Here is a 26,198-nt window from a genome sequence, read left to right as displayed (position 1 = left end):
GAGAGGAAGCTACCTAGATTGGATGGTATTGGGTGTTTTCTCTGCAATAAGGGCTGAGCTCAGCGATGGAGGGAAGGTTCCACCTAGACAGAGCTGGCAACAGCAAGAGCAAAAGCCCTGAAAAAGAAGCAATTTGGGGTTCCAGAAATAGCCCCAAAGCTTCACTGAAGGCCATGTCAGGTGAATGAATTTGTGAAATGTTTAGGTCTTTTTGGAAGAGCAATGCTATTAGAGTAGGCCAGGATTTTAACCACTAAAACCCATCAGTGCGTCTCTGCCAATGTCCAGCAAATGTGGAGTTCACACAGCCTCTCTCCCTAGCAAAACGACTGCCTGTATTGAAACTTACAACAGTGCAAAACAGACCCACTGTACCTCAGCATGGAGAAGGTGAGGCCAACACCCTTTTATAATGGACGGGCCCTTCTTCCTGCTTCTTGGCTTCATAAGAACCCACTTCACTACTAAATGTGTTTTAATACAACTGGAGAGAAGAAATCACAATTTAAAACGAAGTTTGTTGGAAGCTGCCACTCACCAGGCCTGGGACTAAGAAGGAGTCTTACACCTGTGTCTAAGAAGAGGTCACTACCCACCCTCCTGCTGACTCAGGGACTCCAACATAGGCCAAGAGCAGCAGCCAGAGATTGAGGGATAGCTGTGTGAAGGGGAAAAGTAGACATGGTGAAGAAAAAAGGCAGGATGAGGACAGGAGCTAGAATTTTCTGCAGGGCATTGCCTCCACAGGCACTGGGCTTTTGGCTAAGCCCCATCACTCACCCAGGCTTGGCTTACTTTGAGCAGTGTGAAGACCCAGACAGGAGTTTGCTTTTTCTTCAGCCCTTGGTCCCTCCTTTTAACCTTATCTTTTAAGGCAAGGATGAAATTGACTTGATATAAAACTTACAGAGGCTAACACACTGCTTACTTACTGGGCGGTTTATGTTTCCTGCACACTGATTCCTCCATGTCTCAACATGTAGCGAATCTTTTTTCTGTGCTCTCCTCCAAGAGTCTTGTGCAAGAGGGCTCAAACAAGAAAAACCTCCTTGTGAACAAAACAGCACCCCTGGAAGACTTTGATATCCTGCCAAGTGTGATATTGAACTTGAAATTCTAACATAGAACTGTTATTATTATCTTCTGCTTCTAAGTGGAACTCCCAATGCTACTCTCACTTACCTACATAAAGAAAAAATGTGCTTACTCATAAGTACTTTTCACAGATAGTTTCTTTAAATGACAATTTTTAAAGAGTGCTATGAATAAATAGACTGATAAGTTTATGCTCTGCATAAATATTCTTCGTTTTATCAAAATGAAAGCTAATCTACTTAAGTGCATTTCTTTAATACATCTCTTCAAAGCTCTAATTTATGAAGCTAATGGAAATATAAGGAAAATGATTTCTGCTAGTTCATTTACATCATTAAAATCACTTGCATAGCCATATATTATGTTTAGTTTTTTTTTCCTTCCCCAAACTCTCTGGGAACTTTTTGGCTGTTGACCAGTGACTGAACTTTTGTCTGAGACTCTAAAAGTATAGTAAGTGATTGATCCGATAGTGATGATTATATCATATCTGAAAGAAGCTATATGTTTCAGTTTTTGGTCCTATACTTAAATTTCGAGTTCTAGTCATGTATTAACTATTCTTTTGACTGCAAAAACAGGAACTAATTCATGCTGCTTAAATGAAAAAGAAGAGGAACAGGAGTGTCAAAGAACCCAAGGGTGTGTAGATCACCATGCCTAAATAATAGCCTGGAACCAGGGATTGGAAAGTCCTGTGATACCCAGAAAATTTTAGTCACTTTTCATCTGAGTTTCCCCAATGTGCTTGTTTTATTCTTGTCTCCCTCTACAAACTGTTTTTCTTCCCCCTCTGCTACTTCTGCTTATGTGGCACAAATATGGCAGCCTGTAGTTCCGAAGTGTGTATATCAAGGTCTCTCTCTTTCTCCCATTTACAGGTTCTCTGGGAAGGGACTCACCTGGCCCAGCCTGGAGGTAGATACCAACCCTTAGACCATTCACATCTGGCCAAAAGTTGGGATCTAAGGAGAGGATTATGATTGGTCCATTCTGGGTCAGGGGCTTTGAAGGAACTAATTTTGATCAGGAGTGGAAATGGGTGTGCTAGGAGCCTCACCTGTGTAACCATGTGGCTGGAGGGTGTGTGTGTGTGCGTGTGTGTGTGTGTGTGTGTGTGTGTGCATATGCACATGCGAGACAGAGGCAGAAACAGACAGACAAGGAGAGACTGAGAGACAGAGTCAGAGTTAGAGACAAAGGATGTGATGCTTAATTACTTCAAATCTGTCACAGAAACAGTGATTGAGAGGGGTGCAGGTAGAAGCAGTCACCAGAGAAAAAGGAATCTCTGACTTGTAGGTATCCATCATGCTGTACACACTGAATGACCTGAAAGTGTAGAGGTGGAAGCTTGGAGAATGATAGAGGAGTGAGCCATTGAGAATTTTCTAGAATGCCATGGGGGCTTCATCCATTATTCTTTTCCACTAAAGGGCAAACTCCAGTGAAATCTAAGGACTCTCCAGCTTTTTAATTGTAATGAGGTTTTGTTGTTTCAATTTTTTAAATTAAATTAATGAGTAAACATACATTTGTCATAAGGCACCATTTTATTAAATTAATGAATAAAACATTATTTGTCATAAGGTACCATTGTCTTTGCGAACCTCTCAGACATATAAAGATTTTCATGATTATGCTTTATTTTTAGTAGGATTTCATTTCTATCACAAAAATGGGAAATGGAGCTTCAGGCATTCATTAGTGACCTGTAATCTAGAAAGAAAAGGCATGAACCTCAATGAATGCTATTTTCATCACCAAGTATTGCTAAAGGATGGATCACTGTTGAGAACTGAGGGATAACATTTTTAATAAAAATTTGGGTTGTTTCTTCACAAAGAAGTCCCTGCGGGTATTGAAATGGGTCACAGACATGAGGACAGAAGCTTTTGGTTGCTCAGCAGAGGGTCAGCTCTGAATAAAACTTTTCTATATTTCTGTGGCTGTAGCCACTGTTTTCAGCAAATGGGGTCTCCATTCCAGTAATCCCTGAGCAAAGAGAATGTTCCTCACAAGGCATGCAATACTTAACTACGCCACAAAATCCTGGCAAGGTGCTTACTCCTTTGGTTGTGCCTTTTCTTAAACAAAATTGTTTTCATAAGACATCTGCTTTGCTTTTAAGAGCATACAACTAAATCCCCTTTCAAGGTCGGAAGACACCAGTTTTATCACTCTCAGTGAGTAAACTGTACAGGAAATTTTCCCCATAAAATGGAACTTTTTGGTCCTAACGATTCTCACAAATCTGATATCGTTCTGTTAGTCTTAGGATACATTTTTTGGGGGGAACTTTCTTATACATTTGGTACTCATGCGTAGGAATTTATCCTTTATATAAGTAAATGGTATGTTTTGACTCTTCTGGATCATTTCCTCTTTAGATTTGGTTAGCGTTCATCTGCTGTGTTTGTTTGTTTGTTAAAAAGTCTACTGCTAGGATATTTTGTAAGCAACCATTAAGCTGTTTCTCCAATGCTTTGTAACAAATTTTGGGGCGATGATGTTTAATTGCAGGAGCAGCATGTATTTGAGGTTATCATTTTCCCTTAGTCAGGTCCTCTTGCCTGTAAAGTTGAGCTAATGATAATCTTTCCATTTCACAAGTGCTTTTAGTTTCTTCATTATCACTAATGCTGATTAAGGTTCACTTAACCCTTCTGTGTCTCACTTTCTTCCTCTATAAAAATGAGATGATTAGAAACCACAGAAATGGCTATTCATTTGAGACCTGTAGTTTTAAGTTTTGTTCTAATTTTCTAAATTAAGTCCTAAATAAGCTATTATCATTGGTTGAAAATGAAATGCTCTTATTATTCCCTAGGAGACAATGAATAAGTAAAAAAAAAGGAATGTAATAGTTTTGAACTTTAGAACTTTACATTTCATTTTCTGACTACCTTTAGAAAAGTTTTGAATATTTTATAAATATGAGTGGTTTTGTATGAAGTCAGAAAATAAGTCGTGAATTTATATTGCTTAATTATTTTAATGTTTGATGAAGAATCTTATGCTCAGCAAAATTGTAGAATGGATTTTTAAGTAAAAAAAAAATAAGAAGTAGTGTTCATAAGACACCACAAAAATTAAATAGCAAAGTAACCACCCAATTTACATTTTGTGATCAGGTTGTTAGGCAAGTAGATAAAGAGAATGCTATAGACAGTACATACGTGGCCAAGCAGGCCTTTGATAGTTGGACATAATATCCTGGTAATCAAGAAGAACTGTGGGCAGGGTGATAGGACAGTCAGGAAATTCACCAGAAACAGGACAGTTACACCTGAAGGCTGGTGATTTGGGGTAGGATTGGTGTCAACTTGGCAAGAATCTCCAGGACTGCCTGAGAACTCTGTACTCGGTCTGTATTTCCTCAGCAAAATGACAATGACTTGGAGAGGATGTAAAAATCGTTGGTTGTAGGTGGCAAAATATGTAGGGGGCAAAAAGAGGGAAGAAGAGCCAATATGTTAGATAGGAGGTGCCAGATTCCACCAGCTGTCAACAGAGTAGAATGATATGACAAAACAAGCAAGAATAGCACTTTATAAGAATAGGGACGGTCATTAGGCTTAAGTAAAACACATGCGTATGCACACACACGCACACAGCAACCACACAACCACAAAGATAAGGAAGACCTCCTTAGAAACAGTGCATATCCGGGGGGGAAGGAAAAAGACCTAATGGTTTTTACGAACCAGAAGTACTCTAGAGTAGAGGACATCATGCTGTGTGATTGTCGGGAAGGAGACGCAACCAGAGGCATATTGATCAGATGTGAAGAATCCAGGGTTAGAGAAGAAATTGTCCCACTTTCTCTAGGCACAGATAAGTCCCCAGTGGCACCGTAAGGCCAGCTCTGAACATCACTGTACCTACAGGAAAGTGACGGGGGTTTTGAAGGATGCAGGGCAGACGAAGGAATTAGGGAAGTGTCACCAACGGTTACCTTAAAACAGTTTAAGAATTGTTACCTGGGAAAGGAATTATAGTTTCGAGGTTTACAAATTAGAGCTAAGATCAAGGTGTGGAAATTACAGAAAGGATATTTTAACTCATTATCAGAAGAATTTTCTAGAAATTAGAGCTATTTTCCAGTGGAGCTGGCTGCCTCCTGCGGTGGGGAGCCTCTTGTTGCAGGTGTTAGATAGATGTTAGATAACCCTCACGTGCAGTGTTAGTTAGGGATTCCTTCACCCGGTGGGAGGATAGATGGACCAACTGTAAGAGTGCTTGCAAGCCTCAGAGTCTGTGTGAGTCTACAAAAAAAAATGTGTTACTAGATTTATCGATAAGATTTTTTTTATAAGCATGGGAAGATGACTTGATCTCATTTGAACGCGCACAAGCATTAAATATTTTAATTTCATGGGTGTGTATCATCTACATAAAGCAAAACCATCCTGCCAAGGGCCTCATGCGATACATTAGCGCTGGCTGGGCTAATTAGAATTGCCAAACAAACAGGATGAGTCAGAATAAAAGCTCTGTAGGGTAAAAAGTAGGAACTGTGAAACTGAGGTTCCAGGTTATGGGAACATAATTACGGTTCATCTGTCTTCTCGTTTGCTATTGGCTTCTACCTGGTAGAAGAGTCAATTTCTGTTCTGTCAAAGGTCTCGCCCTTGGACAGATATCTGCACTTTTCTTTAGAACATACATTTATTCACTCATTTGATCATTCACGCATGAATATGTATTGATTAGGTGCCTGGGAATGCAAAAGTAAATCAGCTCTGCATACTCCTAGTCCTTGAGGTACATATGGTCTAGTAGAAAAAAACAGGCATAAAAATAAAAAACACTTGCAGCATTACTAGTGCTGTTGTAGAGGTGTGCTGAACGGAGAAGGCTCATGCTGCTTTGGCCACTTGGGTCTTTTTCACCTAGTTCCATCTGTACCGCTATGTCCTAAAAGACTACATTTACTTTAAAAATCATCATCCCTCTGAGATTCCTTAGAAAACAACAGCTAGTTTCTGCATCTCAAATAACTGGTTTCTTAGTATTTTCCCACCCCTTCTCAGACTCTTGACTTTGATTCTGACCATCTTTAAGGCTGGAGGGCAGGGTCGACAGCAAGAATGGCTAACATGCCAAGTCGTACTGTGCCAAGCGCTGCTCTGAGTACTTAATGCATCATCAGTCACGAACCCCAGGAGGTGGGTATTCTTATTATTTCCATGTTACAGACGAGGTAACTGAGGTACAGGTGAGCTCAGTAGGTTAAATAAAAAGTGCCCCAGGCTACCCAAAAGCAAGTGGCAGATCTGGGATTTGAACCCAGGCCAGTGGCCTTAGAGGCCACGCTGTTAAAACACTCTGTCATATCGCCTCTCTGAGTAGTGTCGTTGTGGGTTTTCCGAACATCAAATCGCAAAAGGCCTTTCCTGGAGTAATCGTAAGACGACATGGTCCCGTACTAAATGCTGCACCAAATGGCCTTAGATCTGTTCTCTCACTCAGGCCGCACCAACCCCAGGAGCGGGATTTTACTGTCTGTCCTACAGATGGGAAACAAGGAGATGCTCTAAGGAGTTTCAGTAAATTACCTAAGTTTACCTAGCTAGTAAATTCTTCAGTCTATGTATATCATTAGGTAAAAATACCAAAGTGGTCATTGTACACAGTAATAAACAAATCCATTTGCTTCGGGAAAATAAAAATGGATATGTTGAAAGATGAAGTGTTTTTCGTATGGGCGAGGGGCTAAGGGCTTAGATGAGTTTTTTGTTATTTGAGTATCATGATATGTTTAGTTCCACAGTTTGAGTGAGACAATATCCCAGTCTCCGTGTATTCCTCCTTTATTAAGTTTAGGGTGTTTGATTTATCCAGTATCCTGGACTAAGGTAAATAGATGGTCTCTAATTCAAAAACGGACTCCTTTAAACTTTGAATGATCTTTCTTAGCATCTGTGTATGTATGATTTAGATGTCTCTTCTTCACTGATTAACAACGTACAATTTATTGTTGTTGACACATGTTAACTTACTAATCTCATTTGATTACTAGAATAATAAAAGTAACTTTTTAAACAGTGGCTTCTTTCAAACTATGACATAGTTTGGTTTAAATGTGTTTGATTAACCCAAATGTGGAAGCACACGGACTGTAAGAAAAGCCTCAGACTCTTCTGTTTTAGATGATAATAAACCATCCCCAATCAGAAGAGGAATCCTTGGCTTCCCAGGGACCACTGCTAACATGGTTTTACAGTCCCTTGGGTGAATGTGTGCTGGGCGTTGTCCCCGCTTGCTGTTATTCTAGCACCACGTATGCTGCCTGATCTCAAAAGCATTTGGTATATTTATATATGAAGTGATTGGCCAGCAGGTGGGGGACAAACAGAGAGTTTTCTTCCTCCATAATAATTCCATTTTTGCATTTCCTTCATGACCCCCTCAAATCCTATCTTCTCCATCAAGTTTTGTTCACTCCCCACAACCTGCAGAGATTTCTTCTCTGAGTTCCTTTATCATTTGCCTAGTCCATTCATTTGATATATGTCATTTACTACCTTACAATAATTATTTTTATTTGTATGCACAGTTTGAGGGCAGGAATTGTTTCTTAAACCATTTGTTTTCCCAACACTACCATGTTTCCCTGAAAATAAGACCTAGCTAGAGCATCAACTCTAATGCGTCTTTTGGAGCAAAAAATAATATAAGACCCGGTATTATATTATATTATACCTGGTATTATATTATATTATATTATATTATATTATATTATATTATATTATATTATATTATATTATATTATATTATACCCGGTCTTATTTTATATTAAAATAAGACTGGGTCTCATATTAATTTTTGCTCCAAAAGATGCATTAGAGTTGATGGTCCGGCTAACTCTTATTTTCGGGGAAACACGGTAGCATTTTGTACTGGTTCTAAGATGAGGAGGGGACCTACTTATGATTGGCAACAGAGATTGGAACCATGATTGTCCTCGCTCACAGGACAATGTGATGTTAGGCAATAAGGCAGTTAGCATAGGCCTTCTTCATATTTAAACTTGCTGCTTTCCTGAATAAAGTGGTGGAAACTAAGTTCAATCTAATTTTCAGTAGAAACAATGTCTTAAAAGGGAACTGTGTTCCCACCCAAGGGGCTACGATGTTCAGTCTTTCGCTAAAGGAAATTTTTACCAATACTGTATTTTATCAACTCTGAATTAAATATTTGTACATAACATAAAACACGGGTATGTATTTAAAGCATGCCTGTATGTGTGTATATATGTATATGTATTATCCAGGGTAAATAGAGTAAGCAATTGTATGTTTTAAGATTTTATTTAGTTTGTTTTCAAATACAGAGGGATAGGAGGTATATGGAGTTCTGGGAAAGGACTAAAGTGTCTTGAAAAAATAACCAGGAGAAACAGAGACTTACCTCTAACACCCTTTACAGGAACTGGTGGGGGGCTTAGGCAAGATAAGGCTCACAGTGTGGAAGGAGACCGTTGGAAGATATCTCATGTATTAGCTAGGGTAACAAGGGTGTAACTGGCCAAGAATAAATCAATGAAAAATCACTGCAAATCAAATTGCTGTGAATCCAGAATTGCCCATAAAGTAATCATCTATATGTGGGTGAACAGGCTTTTATGAGTGACCTGGAGCCATATGTATCAGTTATGCTCATGATGAAGTGTGTTTTGAATTCCAACCAACCACCTTGGAAAGTTTGGAAGTAGAATTGGCTGTTAAATAAGTTCCTAAGGTCGGTCTCCTGTGGGACCATAGCCTTGAACTTACCTTGATGGCACAGAGAGGGGTCATCTACTAATGGTGTCTGATTTGACAGTAAGCCTGTGAAGAGCGCCATGGAAATGTGGAATGGGGAGTATCTGAGTCAACCTGAGGGCAGTGACTGGGGAAAGCTTCGCAGAGAAGGTAACAAATGAGCTGGGCTTCAAAGAATGAGGAAGAGGTCAGCAGGCAGTAAAGGTGGCAGAGGGAAGAAAGTGAAGGAAGTGTGGGTGTCAGAACTAATTTGCCTTTTTCCTTCCTCCCTTTGGCCTGCCCTCTCTCTGGATGGTGTGTGTGTGTGTGTGAGTGTGTGATGAACTATTAGGTTGGTGCAAAGTAATTGAAGTTTAAAAGGTTAAAGATAATTGAAAAAAACTACAATTACGTTTGCACCAACCTAATAGAATGCCAATGTATTTATTTGAACTGAGGAAATGTAATTTCTAAGGGATTCGATACTCAGTACCTGCCAAGTCCAGTTACAGTCTGAGGTTGTCTTTTGAACAGAATCAGAACAGTAGAGAGACAACCCAGCCATGCGGATGGGGACAAACCCCTTGACCAAGACTTTTCTCCCTGGCAATTGCATAGGGTTGTTCTAGACGTCCTGGCTCTGATGACATTCATTTCCTAGGATATTTTTGCCTTCAGTCAGATTTCAGTAAAGGTGTTGTAGGTCTAGGGACTAGGATAAGATCCCTTTAAGGTCACTTTGGTTTAGGATTTCACTCAAAGAGCAACCTTTTTTTCCCCTTCTTTCCAGGTTCCTGTGCAATACCTTAATGGCTTCTCCTTGTACTGCTTGCAATGTCTGTCTTCCCTTTCATTATCTTTTACACATATTCTATTTTCACGTCCTCCAAGCTTCCTTTGCTTTCTTCTGTTTTCATCCTTACTATATACTTAAGGCACTCATTCCCTCATATCAAATTTTGAAAATTTGCTCAATGCAAACTAAAATTATGTTTCCAAATAATGTTGTTTTTTTTCTGTTTTCTGATTGCATAGCATGTCCATTATAGTAAATTATTAATCAGGTCATGTTTTACCAGTAGTTTTATTTTTCTTAAATATGAACCTGACTGATAACATTCAGATTCTTGGGCCCTACTCCAGGCTCCTAGGATCAGAACTTCCAGAAGGGGATCTAGAAAGCACTGTATACGTGGAAGGTGTCTGTAGGTGAATTAAATGGTGAAGTTCCCATTTTTATGCTGACTTTCCAATTGGGGTGATGGACAATCAGTAAATTAATCAGTCAGCCAATCAACCAATAAACGAAGTAAGTGCGGACAGTGACGTGAGGAAATCAAGCAGAATTATGTCCTATGGCACAATGGAAGCCCTCTCCCAATGGCACACCTGGGGCTGCGACCTGAACTTTGAAAAAAGGAGCTGGTGAAGTCAGGAACTGGAAAAGAGCTTGTGTCTAACTTGTTTACCTCTGTGTCCTGGCTAATGAGCAGTATCATTGACTCCTCACAGGGGCTCAATAAATATTTGTTGGATGATTCATGAAATCCTGGGATAGCAGTGTTTATACCCAGGATGTGTACAATGGAATTAAAATGAGCGCTGTTTAAATTGGAAGGGTTCACGAAGTTAGGTGGGGTTATCCTCACAAAGAGGACACAAGCAGAATTCCTGAAGAACAAGAGAAAATGAAGAAAACAGGAGCACGAAGAGCATCTGACAATCATAGAACGTGGTGGGGGGGAGGGTGGCAGCTAAGGGGTTGAGGAATAAAGAGACTAAGAAGATAAGTCCGCGTTTGCATCTCAAGCATCACTGTATTGCTGGTTAAAGGTTAATCAGTAATTATTGCCATATTGTTGGGATTTGAGCACTGTCTCTTACTAGCGTTGCTTTGTATATTACAAAGTAAACCAAAAAAAAAGGTCTTTAGGAAACAAAGCTAGTGTCACGTTACTTTCCTTTAAAGAGAATTATGATAAATACCAATTCTAACTAGTTTAGGGAAAAGTTAGATACGATCACAAGTAACAAGTGGAAGCTATTTCAACAGAATTTTAATGGTGCTCTGATTCATACTCCTGCCAAGTTAAAATTATAGATGTTTGTCATTTGGATTGTTTTCCCTTCTTGGCAGGAGAAAGCATCAACAATGCAAAGTGAGTTATTGGAGAAGCTGGCTGTTTAATAATTAGCAGGGTGTACTCACAACAGAGTATCTCCGCATCTGTGTGTATGCGTCCAATGCGTGCTTACGCTGCTTTCATGTGAGGGCTTGAAATGGGGGGGTGGGGGAAGAGGTGAACCTGTTTTCCTGTGTCCTTGTACCAGTTTTCAGATCTCAGATGAAACTTTGAAACTGAGCTATAAACAACTCGCTTAATAACCATTTTGTTTGTTTGCTTGCTTATTATTTATTTAATTGTAATAAATATGGTGGTGAGCTAGTTTTCATGTTTCATGGCAGAGAATGAATTCTTTAAAGTCGCCCATGCAGATATGAATTGTGTTTTCTTGGTGTCCCTTAATTTATTTAATCTATAAAGCAATCTCTGGCACTTACCCCCATAGTGGAAAATGTCCTCTGAGCCCTCAAAGCCTTTTAATATGTTTCCCTCCCTCCCCCCATGTCATTCTTCAGAACTTTATTGACTTTATTTGGCTGCCGTTCTTACTAAACTTTCTGAGCACACAGTACCTAAGAATCAGCTAACTGAAGGGCAGGAGGGCTTGTCAGAGCCACAGGGACCTCTGGCTGTGGATAACTGATGGGCTCCATCATGAGGGCATAAGGGAAGGGCAGCTGTCCAGTGATGTCACTCACTGTAGGGGTAACGGATGCTCATGGTAAGTGAAACAGTTATCAAGAAAAGGCAGAGGTGTGATTAGTAAGCTCCCATTCATGAGGAAAGGCTTCGGTTGAAAAGGTTTTTAACCTTCTGTTATCTGGAAGATAGACTTATATGGACCCTCATTCTATGATAATAGATAAATGAAGGAATCCAGCGAGCCTCACTCCCATAATTTGTAATCTCTGGTGGCTTCCACCTCCCCTAGCCCTTGTTTTTAAATGGAGACCAGTCATAAGTATGCTCTGTGGGTAGGGAGAAGTGATCTTTTGGAACCTTTTGTCTCAGTGGACGGCACAGTATATTTCTCTTTCTTTACCTTTGTGCTTTTGTGATTAATGTACAACTAATGGGGAAAAATTTAAATTAATACTGCAATAACAAACCTCACATTTTACACAATTGGTTTTTATTGATTCCACTTCAAGGGTTATGCCATGGCCTTACCATTGAATGACGTTCTCAGACTCTTGCTGTGCATTTCCCTGTTTAGTAAATGACCTCTAGGTAAAATGGAGGGAAATTGCCATTAAGAGATTTGTTGGGAAAGAGAGTTTGACCTTCTCATTTCTCAACTACGTAGGATCAATCTTGTGGTACTTCTTGCAGTGGAAATCTAGTGCATGCAAATATATCTGTTCCCAAAATGGAAACAGAAATAGCTTTAGAGAGAGCACATTGTTTAAAAAAATAAATTTAAAAAAAAAATAAAAAAAAAAAAAATATATATATATATATATATATATATATATATATATTCTCATGGTAAAAAATTAAGACAACAATAAAAGATGTAAGGAAGAAGGAAACAGTCAGTTGAATCATATGGCCTGGAGATTATATCTGCTAGGATATTTGGATATTTTGGGATCTTTTCCAAGTACACACATGTACACACATAAATGCATGCTTAATTTGTATTTTTCAATGAGAATGGAATCACATTATTCACAGTCTTTTGTAACCTTTTTTGTCAGCTGAGCAATGTATTATGAACATCTTTTATACATGTTATTGTTTTCAATAGCTGTTTTAATAATCACTATTATGATTGTTTTCAGTAATATTATTTCCAATCAATATTATTGTTGATTTCAACATTATTATCGTTTTCAATTATTTCAATATTATTTCAACAATATTGTGACCAACAACCGGCGACCCGACTTCCTCAGCTGAGGGAGCGCAAGGCTCACAGTACCAGCATGGGTCCAGGGAGCTGTGTCCTACACAACTAGACTGAGAAACAACGGCTTGAACCAGAGTGGGGGGGTGGGGGGAGGGAGGCAGAAGAAAGGGGAAAAAAATATATAAAAGGGCACTTCTCTGAGGATGTCAATCTAACAGAGATCCAAATGCCTACACAAATAAGATATAGTGTAATAAATTGTGTGTGAGAGAGAGAGAGAGAGAGAGAGAGAGAGCATGCGGGCTTGTGTGGGCATACAACAGCAACTGCAGCCCCCTCCCAGATGTGTTCATACATTGCCTAAGGAAGTACAACAGGGGAAGTAACCACTGGGCAGTCAGAACTAATATGTTCTGAGTGTTCTCTGTTTTGGGCACTCTCTACACTTTCTCACAAAAACCCTGTTGGGTTGGTATCAACATGCTCATTCCATCACTAACTAAATGGTGGGAGAACCAGGAAGATGAACTGATTTGCCCACGGTCATTAACCAGGATTCAACTCAGGGTCTGCTTGAGCTCAAGCCTACACGCTTTTTACTATACAGGGATGGGAAGTGGATTTCGTGTGCAGGGCAAATTCCAACTGATTGCTAGAGGCCACTTGGAGCATTGTGCTGCGAAGGATTTTAGGCTGTATCGGGTTCAGAAGCAAGTAGTGTGGTAGATTAATGATGGTGGCCATGGGTATAGGAGGGAAAGTGGTAACCGTTATGTCAGGACTTTGTAGTTCCTGAGCTACACCATGTTGTCACTCTTCCAGGCCCAACTCTCTCTCACTCAAGTCCTCCAGCTCCTACTACTTCCTGTTTCCTTCTTCTGAGCTCAGAATGGTGATTTGTGCCATCTGGGTGTCCAGAATTTTGTGTCCTGCTCAGGTCAGCATGCAGCGTTCCATGCTGTAACCCTTTAGAAAAGTTTCAAAACCACCAAAGGTATCCCTTTTACATTGCCCCAGGACCCTACTCTGTGCTAATGGTAGTTTCTGTGATAAGATATTACATGTCTACAGCTTAATATGTTAATGTTTCAAGTAAGGGGTAATGCAGGCCTCCCTAATTTAAAGGAGTGACTCCAGCAGGAAGAATTTCAGATCCTTGGGCAGGTTAGTTGGGATCTGTCAGTAAGATTATACCAGGCAAGTAGTTGCTACTCTGCCAATACACACAGCTGACCTCACACCTTTTCTTAGACACTACAGAGCCCTCGATGTAGTAGTTAGTGAGGTACTGAGGTGTTGTTGGTCCAAACCTACGATGCTTAAAGAAGAATCTGGAAGAGGAGATGGTGTTTTCTTACATATGCACTTTATGATCGCCAGCTGCTGCCCAGAGTTAAACACTAGAATTAAGGCTAGGCTGTGGTTCTAGCTGGTATGCCTCAGCTTTAAATTTTATCTCGTAACCCCTTGGCACCAAGATTTTTAATTTTCCAGAGCTGGCCATAAATTTAAAGCAAGTGTTTCTAAAACCAGTTGTCAGAGTAAAAAGATCCAACAGTGGTAACAATAGTGTTAAATGAATCATTTGTGGAATGTTTAAGTGCTCACCATCTATTTGAAATGTTTTAGTGTTTTCTTGTTTTCTGCAGTAAAAATAAGTCAGGTTTACTAAAGGTATAAATTTTCATTCCTTTCACATATGTGACCATCTATTTTCTGAATTATTGCACTTCTAAAACACTGTGGGTAAATGACTATGAATTTGAATGCAAACCACATCTGGAAGTGTTATTTTTAAATTATTTAGTGTGGTAAGAACATTTTCACTTGAATATTCTATTAATGTGTAACTTACTCTTTATAATGCTCCTAACCAAGAATAGCCATTTACTTTTAAATTTTAGTTTTAAAATTCTTTTCAAATAGAAGACAGCTTCCCTGAGATGAGTTTCACAACCTGATTTTTATGTAGAGTTGCAATTTACTATTTCAGTAAATCAGACAGCTCTGTGGCTTACTAGGTTAGCATTATTGCTTGTGCCCTGCCACTTTTTCCTGGACTAAAAACAAAGAATAACAGAGTGAACATATTTAAAATATATCTTCCTCTTTGATGAAATGAGTAGTCTGTGTGCCAAAGTGAAACTATTCTGTGGGAGTGATTGCTTTTGTTATGGATGCCTCATTTGTGTGCCACTCACATGACAAGATTTCTTTTTAATTGCATGTGTGAATTTTTGAACAGATGAAAATAAGACTAACTTGTTGGAATAGAAAAGTATGAGTCTTGAAGAACAGGCTTCATGCAACCTGAGGTCTCAATCTTTTACACATCCTGTCACTAAAATCCCAAGAATGCTGAATTATCTTACATACATTCCAGTGAGGGGCCCTTTTTCCAGATAGACTGATATTCTTTCTTATTTCCTATAATGTGGGGCTGAGGTATTCACCAGAGTATTGTTTGAGATATTTTCAAAACTTCCAAATAAAGGAGGGAGGGTGTCAGTTATATATTGACTAGGGACTTTTGAAAGACCTTTTATTTCACTTGTCACCATATTTTCATTTGTAATTGTAGCTTCCAAAGTGTTAGACATTCCTTAATTTGATGTTTCTGACTATCTTAAATTACAGTTATTTCATTAAATTACAGTCATATCATTTCACTACTTAATTGAATATTCTAGTATATGATTCACTATACTTTAAAAATTAACACTGAACCCATGATATTGGTTTTCGACTATAGCACTAAAACTAGTTTATTTAATTAGAGAAAAGTTCATTGGTAGTCTATTTGGACTATTAGTGAGTCTCTTAAACAGATACTGAAAGAACATACAACATCATTAAAATAAAAAATAATTGCTTCTTATCAATATAACTGAACTGTCACTAGGCACTAGAAGGAAATGAGAACTATTATCCAAATGTAATCATGAAGACATTCATGTTTAGTAGCTGGCACGTGGTAAATATTTATTAATGGAGGGACATATGGCTTCAGTGCCCACCTATGGCCGATGTCTCCCAAGTCAATATTAGCATTTGGAGCTCTCAGAGCTCTAACCCACATCTCTCCGCCTGGAGGAGCCACAGATCCTCTAAATGCCCAATGCCTAAAACAGAACCACTCTCTCCTTCTAAACGGGTTCCTTGTCTGTCTCTCCCACTTAATTATCAGAACCACATGCTACCCAGTCACCCCAGATTCTTTCCTCTCCCTCATTTCCTGGGTCCAGTTCTCATATCAAGTGTTACCATTTTCCCTCCTTACTGACTATCTAACGCCTCTATGTCTCTCCAGCTCCACCACCACTACTTTTTCCAATCCTTGTAATTTCACCTAACTTTTAGCCCGTCTTCAGATGAGTCTCCCTGCTTGGACCAGTGGCTCTCCCCAGGGAGCTGGTTAAAACTGGAGATGCCCAGGTCAGACCTTCATCAATTTCTCATTTGGTAGGTCTGGGTGGGGCCCAGAAATCAGAATTTTAAGCCGGCATCTAGGTGATTCTAGTGCAGGTGGGAGCAAACTTCAAGCTTCACTTACCTCCACTCCATCCTGAGCCCTCAGACAAAACTTGCTCTAAATGTCAGACATCCATGTCCTGATTAAAAATCTTCAAAGAATGATCATTCTATAGCAGTAGTTTTCAAACTCTGCCGAGTGGGATTCGCAGGGGTTCTCCAGAGGTGCCTCAGTGTGTGTGTGGGGATGAGGGGCAGTGGTTGTGGTGCAATGAGAAGAGTGAGTTCTGCTACAAAAGACTTGAGTCAATTCCCCCACCCCTCACCCCATTTCTTTCTTTAGTCAGAGCAGATCTGATTTTGAAGATTAACAACAGATTTCCTTTGGGAAGTGTTCTTCTACTTCCTTTGAGAATGACTTGAAAAAAACCACTGATATGTAGAAGTGGATTTCAAACTTAAAAACAAACAAACAAATGTGGGACCGCCATAAGAAATAGTGTACGTTCTATATCGTGGCCCACTGCGCACACATATTTTTGTATGTAACCAAAACAATTTTCATGAAACATACCCTGACGATAGCTGATGTTTTCTGATGCACTCTGATGTTTCCTGTTCTGTTTTATTTTTTAGAAAATTGCTGGTTGGAATTTTGCAAACATTGCAAATTTGCAAAATTGATTCCATGACCTGCTAATGAGTTGCAACTGAGTCCGAAAAACCTCTGGTCTAGCCTTTCTCTGTGGCATTCCTTTATGAACCTGGAACATGGAAATATTTTCTTAATCCTCCTATGGATGGTATATGACTCATACCATTCTAGGTACTTGGGAGAGAGGTTAATTCATTACTTACAGTGGAACCCTGTGGGCATTCAGGCTTAATGCTCCTGATAAACTCCTGGTAGAAAAAGGCTTTGGGGTCTAACCTAAACAACAAATCCACACTCCTGAGTATGCCCACAGGATCCTTCCAGATCTGACTCAGGTCTAGCTCTGAGACGTCATCTTACTTCCTCAATCACCTATACAGGTTAAGAACATCCCAAACTATCTGGAATTCCCCAAATGCATGCTATTTCTTACCTCTGCACAGTTATTCTTGACCTTTAACACTCAGCTTCACTGAGTGTCATTTCACTTGAAACCCTCCTTACCAGTAGTCAGAAGCATCACAGCCAGGTTCCGTACCTGTCAGTGCCTGAAGTGCAGGACTGTACCCTGTTTGCATTAGCTGGTGCTGCAGCTAGTACAGTACCTGGTCCCATGTGGGTGCTTCATAAACTTCAATCAAGTTCAACTGACTCATCTCCACTCCATACTTAGTTCTAAGGATACAGACAGGTATAAGGCACAGCCTGCATGCTTAGGGAGCTTAGCATATGAGAGATATATGTATTTAACACTACAGCCAATATAGCACAATGCTCAAGAGGTTGCATGAGGGAGTCAGGCCTGGGTTTAAATTATGACTCTTCTATTTACTGGCTTCTGGGCCTAAGACAAACGCTTGAGCCACTCTAAACTTCAAATCCATCGTAGGTAAGACTGGAATAACAAGAGTAGCAACCTCATAGGCCTGTGAGTTTTAAATGATGGATGCATATAAAGCCCTGAGCACACTGCCTAGCCCAGGGCTCTTGGGAAATATTAGAGTAAAATCAAGCAGGTAATGTGCCCCATGCCACATGGATAGTGTAGGAAAGTGCCACAGGAGTTGAGAGGACGGACTGGTCGCTGTAGGTTGGGCATATGGGAGAGGTCCGAGGGTAGGTGGACCATGAGCTAAGCTTAGAAAGAAAAGTAGATCTTAGATCAGGAATTCGAGGCAGTGCGAACCAGAGAAACAACACAGGCCAGAGGAAGACTGTGGGCGCCTTGTCTGTAGATGAGTTTCACTGCTAGTGTGTGTGCATTTATTTATCCGTATCATGTGCTCAAACATCTGTCCAAATGGGAGCTGAAGGTATTGATCTCTAGTGATGCTTGTTTTCTTATCTTAAAGAATTTTGCCTCCTCTCTCTTTTCCATGACACTTTGCTAAGTCTGTACAGAGTCTACAGTTTTGCCGATAGGGTTAGCTTGATGAAACCATTTAGGGTCAGCTTAGAGAAATGGTTTATAAAACTGGCTGCATAGCATCATCACCAAGGGAACTTTCTAGTCCTACACATTTCCATGTCTCACCCCAGAGATTCTGACTATTGGGTCTGATGTGGGACGAGGGAATCTGCATTTTTTTAAACAAGTCTGGGAAACAAACAAGTCAAATGTGTTTGAATTTTATGGGGAGTTGAAACATAGTTTTATAGAACTTAGCCATTTTTTACTTGGAAAAGAGTTCAGAAGCCACTTAACACTACCTCTCATTTAGGAAAAGTCCTGTCCACATCTCCAGAAGATCCAGGCAAAGGAAATACCCTGCTCAAGGGAGGTTCTCTACCTGCTGAACAATCAATTCCTCTTCTAAAAAGCTTCATTCCTTAAAAAAAAAACACCTCTTACATCCAAATTCTGCCTCTTTGTGCTTTTCCATTTGTTTCAGGTAGCCTTCTGCAGTGGCCCAGGATAAGCCTGTGCCTCTTTCTAGGTGATGGCCTTTCAGGTTTGGGAGACAGTGGACAACACATCATGTCTTTCCTTAGCCTTTTCTTCTCTAAGAGAAACATACCTGATTTCTTCCATTGGTACCCAGATAGACACCTCAGATCTACTCCTATCTGTTAATTTCTGATTTAAAAAAAAAAAGTGATTCGGGGTTGGCTGAGCTCTTTTTGAAAACTCTGCTTGTTCCCAGCTGTCATGGTCTAAGCGTTGAGTCTAAATACTAAAAAAACACTAGTATTAGTTTTTTCTTCCAAAATTATTGGAAATTGGTAGGGGACTGACTGATATATATTTCCCAGGAGCCATCATCTGCCGTTCTTTTAAGAAATAGGCCAGTTGCCCATTTGTATGTTTCTGACATTGCACACATTCTCCAAGAATTCTCCAAGATTACCGTTTCCCAAGGCCATACCATTCCTAACATATTTTTCTTTTAAATTTTTTGGGGAGGCCTCATATGTAGCTGCTGACATACAGTAAAATCCCCAAAAGAATGAACTGTTAGCTAAACTGTGCAGCTACTCCAAGGTGTGTTTGGAGGGCAGCTTTGTTGCCAGGTGGAGGAGTCGTGGATCTGCGTGTGGTGTTTCCCAGGGTTACTGCCCAACTGTAATCATCATCTCAGACAACACCGCTGAAGCACCCTTTCTTTACTTCAGCAGTTACTGTGTTTGGGCTGTTCTGTTAAAGGAGACTTGCCTTTTGTTATTCTTGGAAACAGTAGAAAGGAAAGGTCAGCAAATTTGTGTTTCTCTTCTTACTCCCATAACCAGCACATATTTTTGTTGGAATTCTTTCTCCCTTTCTTCCTCCCCTCCCTCCCTCCCTCCCTCCCTTCCTTCCTTCCTTCCTTCCTTCCTTCCTTCCTTCCTTCCTTCCCTCCCTCCCTCCCTCCCTCCCTCCCTCCCTCCCTCCCTCCCTTCCTTCCTTCCTTCCTTCCTTCCTTCCTTCCTTCCTTCCTTCCTCCCTCCCTCCCTCCCTCCCTCCCTCCCTCCCTCCCTCCCTCCCTCCCTTCCTTCCCCAGAAAAATCTTTCTGTTAGCAAACCAAAGAATGACTTAATTGTGACATATGCCGCTTCACAGTCAGATATGACATACTATGATTGGGATTTTAAGCCCATCCTCCCACCTCCCACCTCTTCTATCACTTACTTTGTAATAAGATCCTTTGTGGCCCTCTGCTGAGAAGTCTAGCATATGGACAGAAGCATAGGCTTTGATGCCAGGTTTCTGGGTTCAAATCCTAGCTCTTACACTTATCAGCTGTGCGGCTTTTAGCACATTACCTAACTTCTCTGTGCTTCAGTTTCCTTAGGTTTAAAATGAGGGTAGTATTAGTACTTATTTCCAAGGGTCTCCATGAAGATTAAATGGTTAATTCATATAAAATGCTTAAAACTGTGCCTGGCATGTAGTCATTGCTCAATGAAAAGTTTGTCAGGTGTTGATTGAGTGAATTATGTAATTCGATACAAAGGGAAAATATATGAATCACCACCACATATGACAAACAGAACATCAATTTGAAGATTTAGAGTGTTTCAGTCCCCTTACTAATCCAAACCAGAGGAGTTTCATCCTGAGGGAAAAAATGTTTTCATGGTTTAAAAACAAAAAAATCCCATTTAGAAAAAATAATTTTTAGGAAAACATATTGTCAACTTACTCTTGTCTTCTTTTTTTTTATGTGTATACTGTGTTTCCCCAAAAATAAGACCTAGCCGGACAATCGGCTCTAATTCGTCTTTTGGAGCAAGAATTAATATAAGACCTGGTATTGTATTATATTATATTATATTACATTATATTGTATTATATTATATAAGACCGGTCTTATACTATAGTAAAATAAGACTGGGTCTTATATTAATTTTTGCTCCAAAAGATGCATTAGAGCTGATTGTCCGGCTATTTTCGGGGAAACAGGGTATGTGTGTATGTGTGAAATACATAAAAAAATGATATAAGATATATGTACAGATTAAAGAATAACATTTAAATAACACTTTTAAAAAAAATACCTATGTACTTGCCACCCAATGTAATAGAACATTACCAGTGTCTTTAAAACCTCCTACATGCCCCATCCCAGTGGCCCTCTCACCTACAAAAATTACCATATCATAAATTTTGTGTTAATCACCTTGCTTTTCTTCATGGTTTTAACACTTTTGGATGCAATGTTAGACATAAAATTGCTTGGATTCACCTGCTTTTTAAAAACTATACCACAATTAATGCTGAGTTTGGTTATCAGGATATTTGGACTCATTTCCAGCATCTTATTTTGTTATTTATTTGTCCCACTTTTATATGTTTCACTCCTCCCTCCTTTCTTTTGATTTGAGATCTTTTTCTCTTTATAGTTCCATTCTTCCCTTCCCATTGGTTTGAATTTATATACTCTGTTAAATTTTGGTGTATTTAACAATATATAAAGTTAATCAATATTTTTCTCTCCTTCTCATTAACACAAAGACCTTGATCAGAATTTCTTTGGAATTATGCAATTTCACACCGAAAAAAATCTTCACATCAAAGTTGGTAGCTACAGCTTTTGATGTCTGGTTCATTTAGTTCTTCCCTCTTGACAACATAGTAACTCTCTCTTGGGAGTAGCAGATAGAACAAAAGTGTTACTGTCATGGGAAATACAAACCTTGAGAGCTGGCTGGGACCTTAAAGATGTGTTTTTCAAACTTTTTGACTTAGCCCAACAGTGAAAAATAATGTTTTATTTCATAACCAATACACACATAAATATGGTATGTAAAAATAAAACAGAAGTTTTATGAAATAGTGTTTCCCTTAGTCTATGTAGGGCAGTCTGAGCCTTTCCATTCCATTATTTTATCAAATGGGTGGCAGGGGGTGGGGAGTAGGGGGAACTAGGGTCTAAACCCATTGATTGTACATCCACTAAAGGGTCCAGACCCGCAATTTCAAAACCCTAGAGCTAGCCTAAGTCCCCAGTTGACAGCTTAGGAAGCTGAAGCCCAGGTTAATGACATGGGTCTCCCACAGTTGTGCAGTAAGTGAAGACTTAAGACGCAAATCTCGGAATTCTTGTCTCCAAGTTCACTTCTTCATTCACATATGTCAGCCAGACCAAAAATAATACAGGGTAGAGAAAAACAGGTGCCATGGGTGAGCTGTAATTATGAAATGGGAAATGAAATTCTCCTGCTACCTCCTAGACGTCTAGTTTTGGCAGATGTCTTTGACAAAGCATCTCAACATAACCAATTCAGTGTGGGACACCACTTCCCATTACCTGTGCCTTTCACAACCAGCCCTCACCGTCCCCATTATCCTCATTTTAGAAATGAGGGAAAGAAGGCTCAGAGAAGTGATTTGCCTCCTTCATGTAGCTCATAAGGTGAGGAGCTGGGCATACCTGTCTAACCCCAAAGCTTATGGCATTTCATAGCGTCACACTGCCTCTGTATAATTCTTGACTTGACTTGCTTATTACTATACCTCACAGAAAGAAGATAAAACAGCAAGAGGACTACTGTTCTGGACTAATTCTCACCAGTAAGAGTAACTACCATGTTTCCCCGAAAATAAGACTGGGTCTTATACCGTATTTCCCCAAAAATAAGACCAGGTCTGATATTAATTTTTGCTCCAAAAGACACATTAGGGCATATTTTCAGGGGATGTCTTATTTTTCATGTGCAACAATCAACATTTTATTCAAATACAGCCATGTTATCTTCTTCTGGAGCATCGTTATAACATACTAAATGCGATCTTAACTGGGGCTTATTTTCAGGGTAGGTCTTATTTTTGGGGAAACATGGCACTGGTGATGTGGTTTGCAGAGTAACATGTTTATTCTGTCTCCTGAATTAGCAGTTTAGGTCCAGGGGTGCATGCTGTTCATTCACTGTCTAGTACAGCTCCTGGCACATTGTAAGCTCACAGGGAATATTTATTGAATGGATAAACAAAGGTGTTTAGAAATGAGAATGACTTTGGAAGAAAGAAACCACATCACAGTATGGAGGCAGGTCACACTGTAACCCAAAGCACAGCCTATAGTGAAAGATGGCCTGCGTTCAAAATTAGATGTCCCTTACAAGCTATTTGATCATGAGCAAGTTACTTAACTTCTCCTGTGCCTCAGTTTCCCTCATTGTTTGGTCCCATGAGTTAATAAAGGGAAGCGTTTACATCGGTGCCTGGCTCATAGTAAGTATTGTATAATCACTGTTATCTTGAGGTTATGAGGACGAAGTGGGGGAATTTTGAACCTATGCCTCATATTTTAGGCAGAACATGTCAAAGTTTAGAGGTAAGGTAAGTGTGATCAGATGGCTAGAGACTCAGACTACCTTTCATGTGCAGTTGGTGCTAAAATTGTGCTAAATAAATGGGCTAAAAAGTACATCTCTATCTCATTATGAAAGAGATTTATTTATGACCAAAAAATCTCAGTCCAGAGCAGATTCTTAAGCATATGGCCTGTGCCAAATATGTCAAAAAGAACCTAGTGCTTGCTAAGCACCAACATGGATTTAGAAAGACTAAAATGTTTGAGCAGGTGACTTAGTTAAAAGAGATGGAGAATGCCATAGATGAAATGTGTCTCATTTTCAGAAAGCATTTAGAAAATCTGATGAGAGTGTGTGGTTAAGTGTGTGAGGCCTCCCCACAAATGCCTCTGGGCCTCATTTTCCTCATCTGCAAAATGTGGACAGTGACCCGAGCAGCCTCCTACTGTGGTTCCGAGAACTAACCGAGATGAGGTGTGTGTAGTGCTTAGTAAGCAGGCGGTAAATGTAAGCCCCTAATTACGAGACCCGATAAGAAGATGAAATAGAATGTGGCTAATAGTCAAAGGGTTCTTAGCTGTTTGCCTCTAACATGCCCAGGTCTCAAAATGCTCAGGTGAAAGGTGGGAGTGTGCTTTGCAGTTGTCAAAACAAATTCTAAAGGTCTCTTGATGCCGCTGACTGAGTGCTGGGTCAGAAGAAACCTGAATGAGCAGCCTGAGGTCTGAGCACCTGTTGCTTGCTTTTCTCTCCCTCCAGGGGCCTTCGTCGTGTGCTGGACCCCGGGCCTGGTGGTTCTGCTGCTCGACGGCCTGAATTGCACGCAGTGTAGCCTGCAGCACGTGAAAAGGTGGTTCCTGCTTCTGGCACTGCTCAACTCCCTCATGAACCCTGTCATCTACTCCTACAAGGATGAGGACATGTACAGCACCATGAAGAAGATGATCTGCTGCTTCTCTCCCGAGAAGAACCCAAACAGGCGCCCCTCCCGCATCCTCTCCACGGTCCTCAGCAGGAGCGAAACGGGCAGCCAGTACATGGAAGATAGTATCAGCCAAAGCACGGTCACGGTCGGCAACAAGAGCAGTTCCTAAGCCGTGGATGCCCTGCGCCCACCCCAGCCTCCACTGGGAAAACAGCTGTAGAGAATGATTACTTGTCTCTAATAAAGCCCTCACACAGTGTTATTTGAGGTCTAAATTAATCATTGCTAGATTAAATAAAAAAGAATTGTTTTACATAATTGAAAAGCATGGGCCGTAAAGAGAGGACACAATGCATTTAGAGAAAATGCACAGAAAGAGGGAAGAAAGCACAGTGGATTCCTTCCTGCTTGCTGTCCTGTGAACCGCTTGGAGCACCGCCGGCCTGGCCATGCATTCAGGGCTCTGCTGCCATCTTGTAGCCATTCTCTCTGTGTTTTAAAAGATATTGGTAAAGGGCTAAGGCCAAAATAAATAATAATGTTACTTGAACCACTTTGTGTAGCTGCTTGGAAAGCCTATGTAGTTCTTTCTGCATGCAATGAAAATTGTGTAAAATGTTTCAGCAATGGTATTTTTTTTCCTCAAAGAAACCATGGCCAGTAGTTCGGTGTTCAGTAGGAATATCAGAATAACAAATCAGTAAGGGCTCCAGATAAAACTTGATTTGTAACTGAAAGACCATCTGAGGAAAAAGATTTAAAGTAAGAACAAAAAAGGTAAATGTTAAAAATCTTCTCTTAAAGCAAAAAAAAAAAAAAAAAGGAAAAAAGTCGAATGTGGTCCTCTAAGCATGCATGTGTGTATAAACGCACCTGTATATTTTTATACATTTCAAATTTGTATTTAAATACATCAAGGATAGTGATAGTGAAGTAAATTCACTGGCCACCTAGACTTTCCATTCTAGGATTATAGCTGTAGAAATGACCTGTTGTACTCTAAAAAAGAGAAAGAGGTGATTCATTTGAAAACAGACATACAGCAAAGCAAAAGGTATAGTGACAAGCAGCCTGGATTCTTTCCATATAAGATCAAATACGACCTCGACTCGAGTCCTTATTTTCAGTTACCTCCATACCACTGGTGGCTTGTCAGAGTTAGTATGTGGAATAATTTTCACGTCTCATATTTTGCCCACAGTTATTGACATGCTTCTGGTACTTGTCTTACTTGTGGACTGAATTTTGATGTGGGTCCTATTTAAAATATTTCTCCTTCAAAGACCTAAGTAGGCAACCTGAAAGGCAAGTCAGTAAGAAAAAAATGTTTCATATACATAGGCTACTGACCAAAGTTTTCTATGTAAAGCATTTACAGTATATTCTGATTTTAAAGTAAGAATAACTTCAAGGCAGATATTATAGTATTTATGTAGTTTGCAAAAGAAGTTTACATTTTGTTTTGCTATTGTGATATAACATTTATGTGCAAGAACTACTTATAATAAGAGGATTTGTAAAGTCATGCTTTTAGATATAATGGCCTAAAATAGAGAGTATTATGATTTGAAGGTATAGATTTCACAAACTCTGTGTAGTAAGTGGGTCTATTTGAAGCTTGTATCAAAGCTACCTATAAAATAAAATTTTGAAAACAATCTCTTCTCTCCTGTTGAAGTGCATTACTGCTTTGTGTATTTTCTAAGTAAAAATATAGTTTGTAGTAAGTATAGCACACATTTTTATTGCAAAAGAAAAATCACATTTGCCACGAAGTACGTACTCTCTCTTTTATGTAAGCATCTTGAAGCTGCAGCTGGCCAAAGGGTGGGGAGTTGAAATTGAATTCTCATCCCTGAATAGCTACTAAGGGGTCTTTGAAGGTTTTATTTTGAGGAAAGGACTGTTTTTAGTACCCTGCAGTAGAGTGTCATGTTCAGAATGGTGTCTGGAGGGGATCCAAGCACGTGAAAGCTTGTGGTGGAAATATATAAAGCTTTTGTTTTTATGCACACACATATCTCAGCATTGGTGCAGGAGTAGAGAAGTCACGTATATTTGGAAATGACAAGGGGCGGCAGCAGCCACAAG

The 26,198-nt window shown here is 39.8% G+C and overlaps 1 protein-coding gene across 1 annotated transcript in view; it reads left to right on the top strand.

Moving 5' to 3' along the window:
• The window catches only part of LPAR3 (lysophosphatidic acid receptor 3), a 70,621-nt gene extending 44,856 nt beyond the window's left edge, over positions 1–25,765 (top strand). Inside the window, exon 3 of the mRNA XM_019710190.2 lies at positions 23,942–25,765. Within this exon, the coding sequence (XP_019565749.1) occupies positions 23,942–24,276 (335 nt within the window). The 3' untranslated portion in view covers positions 24,277–25,765. The remainder of the gene's footprint in view (positions 1–23,941) is intronic.
• The last annotated feature ends 433 nt before the right edge of the window (positions 25,766–26,198 follow it).

The sequence above is a fragment of the Rhinolophus sinicus genome, linkage group LG06 (assembly GCF_036562045.2).
Source record: "Rhinolophus sinicus isolate RSC01 linkage group LG06, ASM3656204v1, whole genome shotgun sequence".
Taxonomy (NCBI): Eukaryota; Metazoa; Chordata; class Mammalia; order Chiroptera; family Rhinolophidae; genus Rhinolophus; species Rhinolophus sinicus.
Note: the sequence above shows the minus strand (reverse complement) of the source record. Positions and strands in the feature narration are given on the sequence as shown.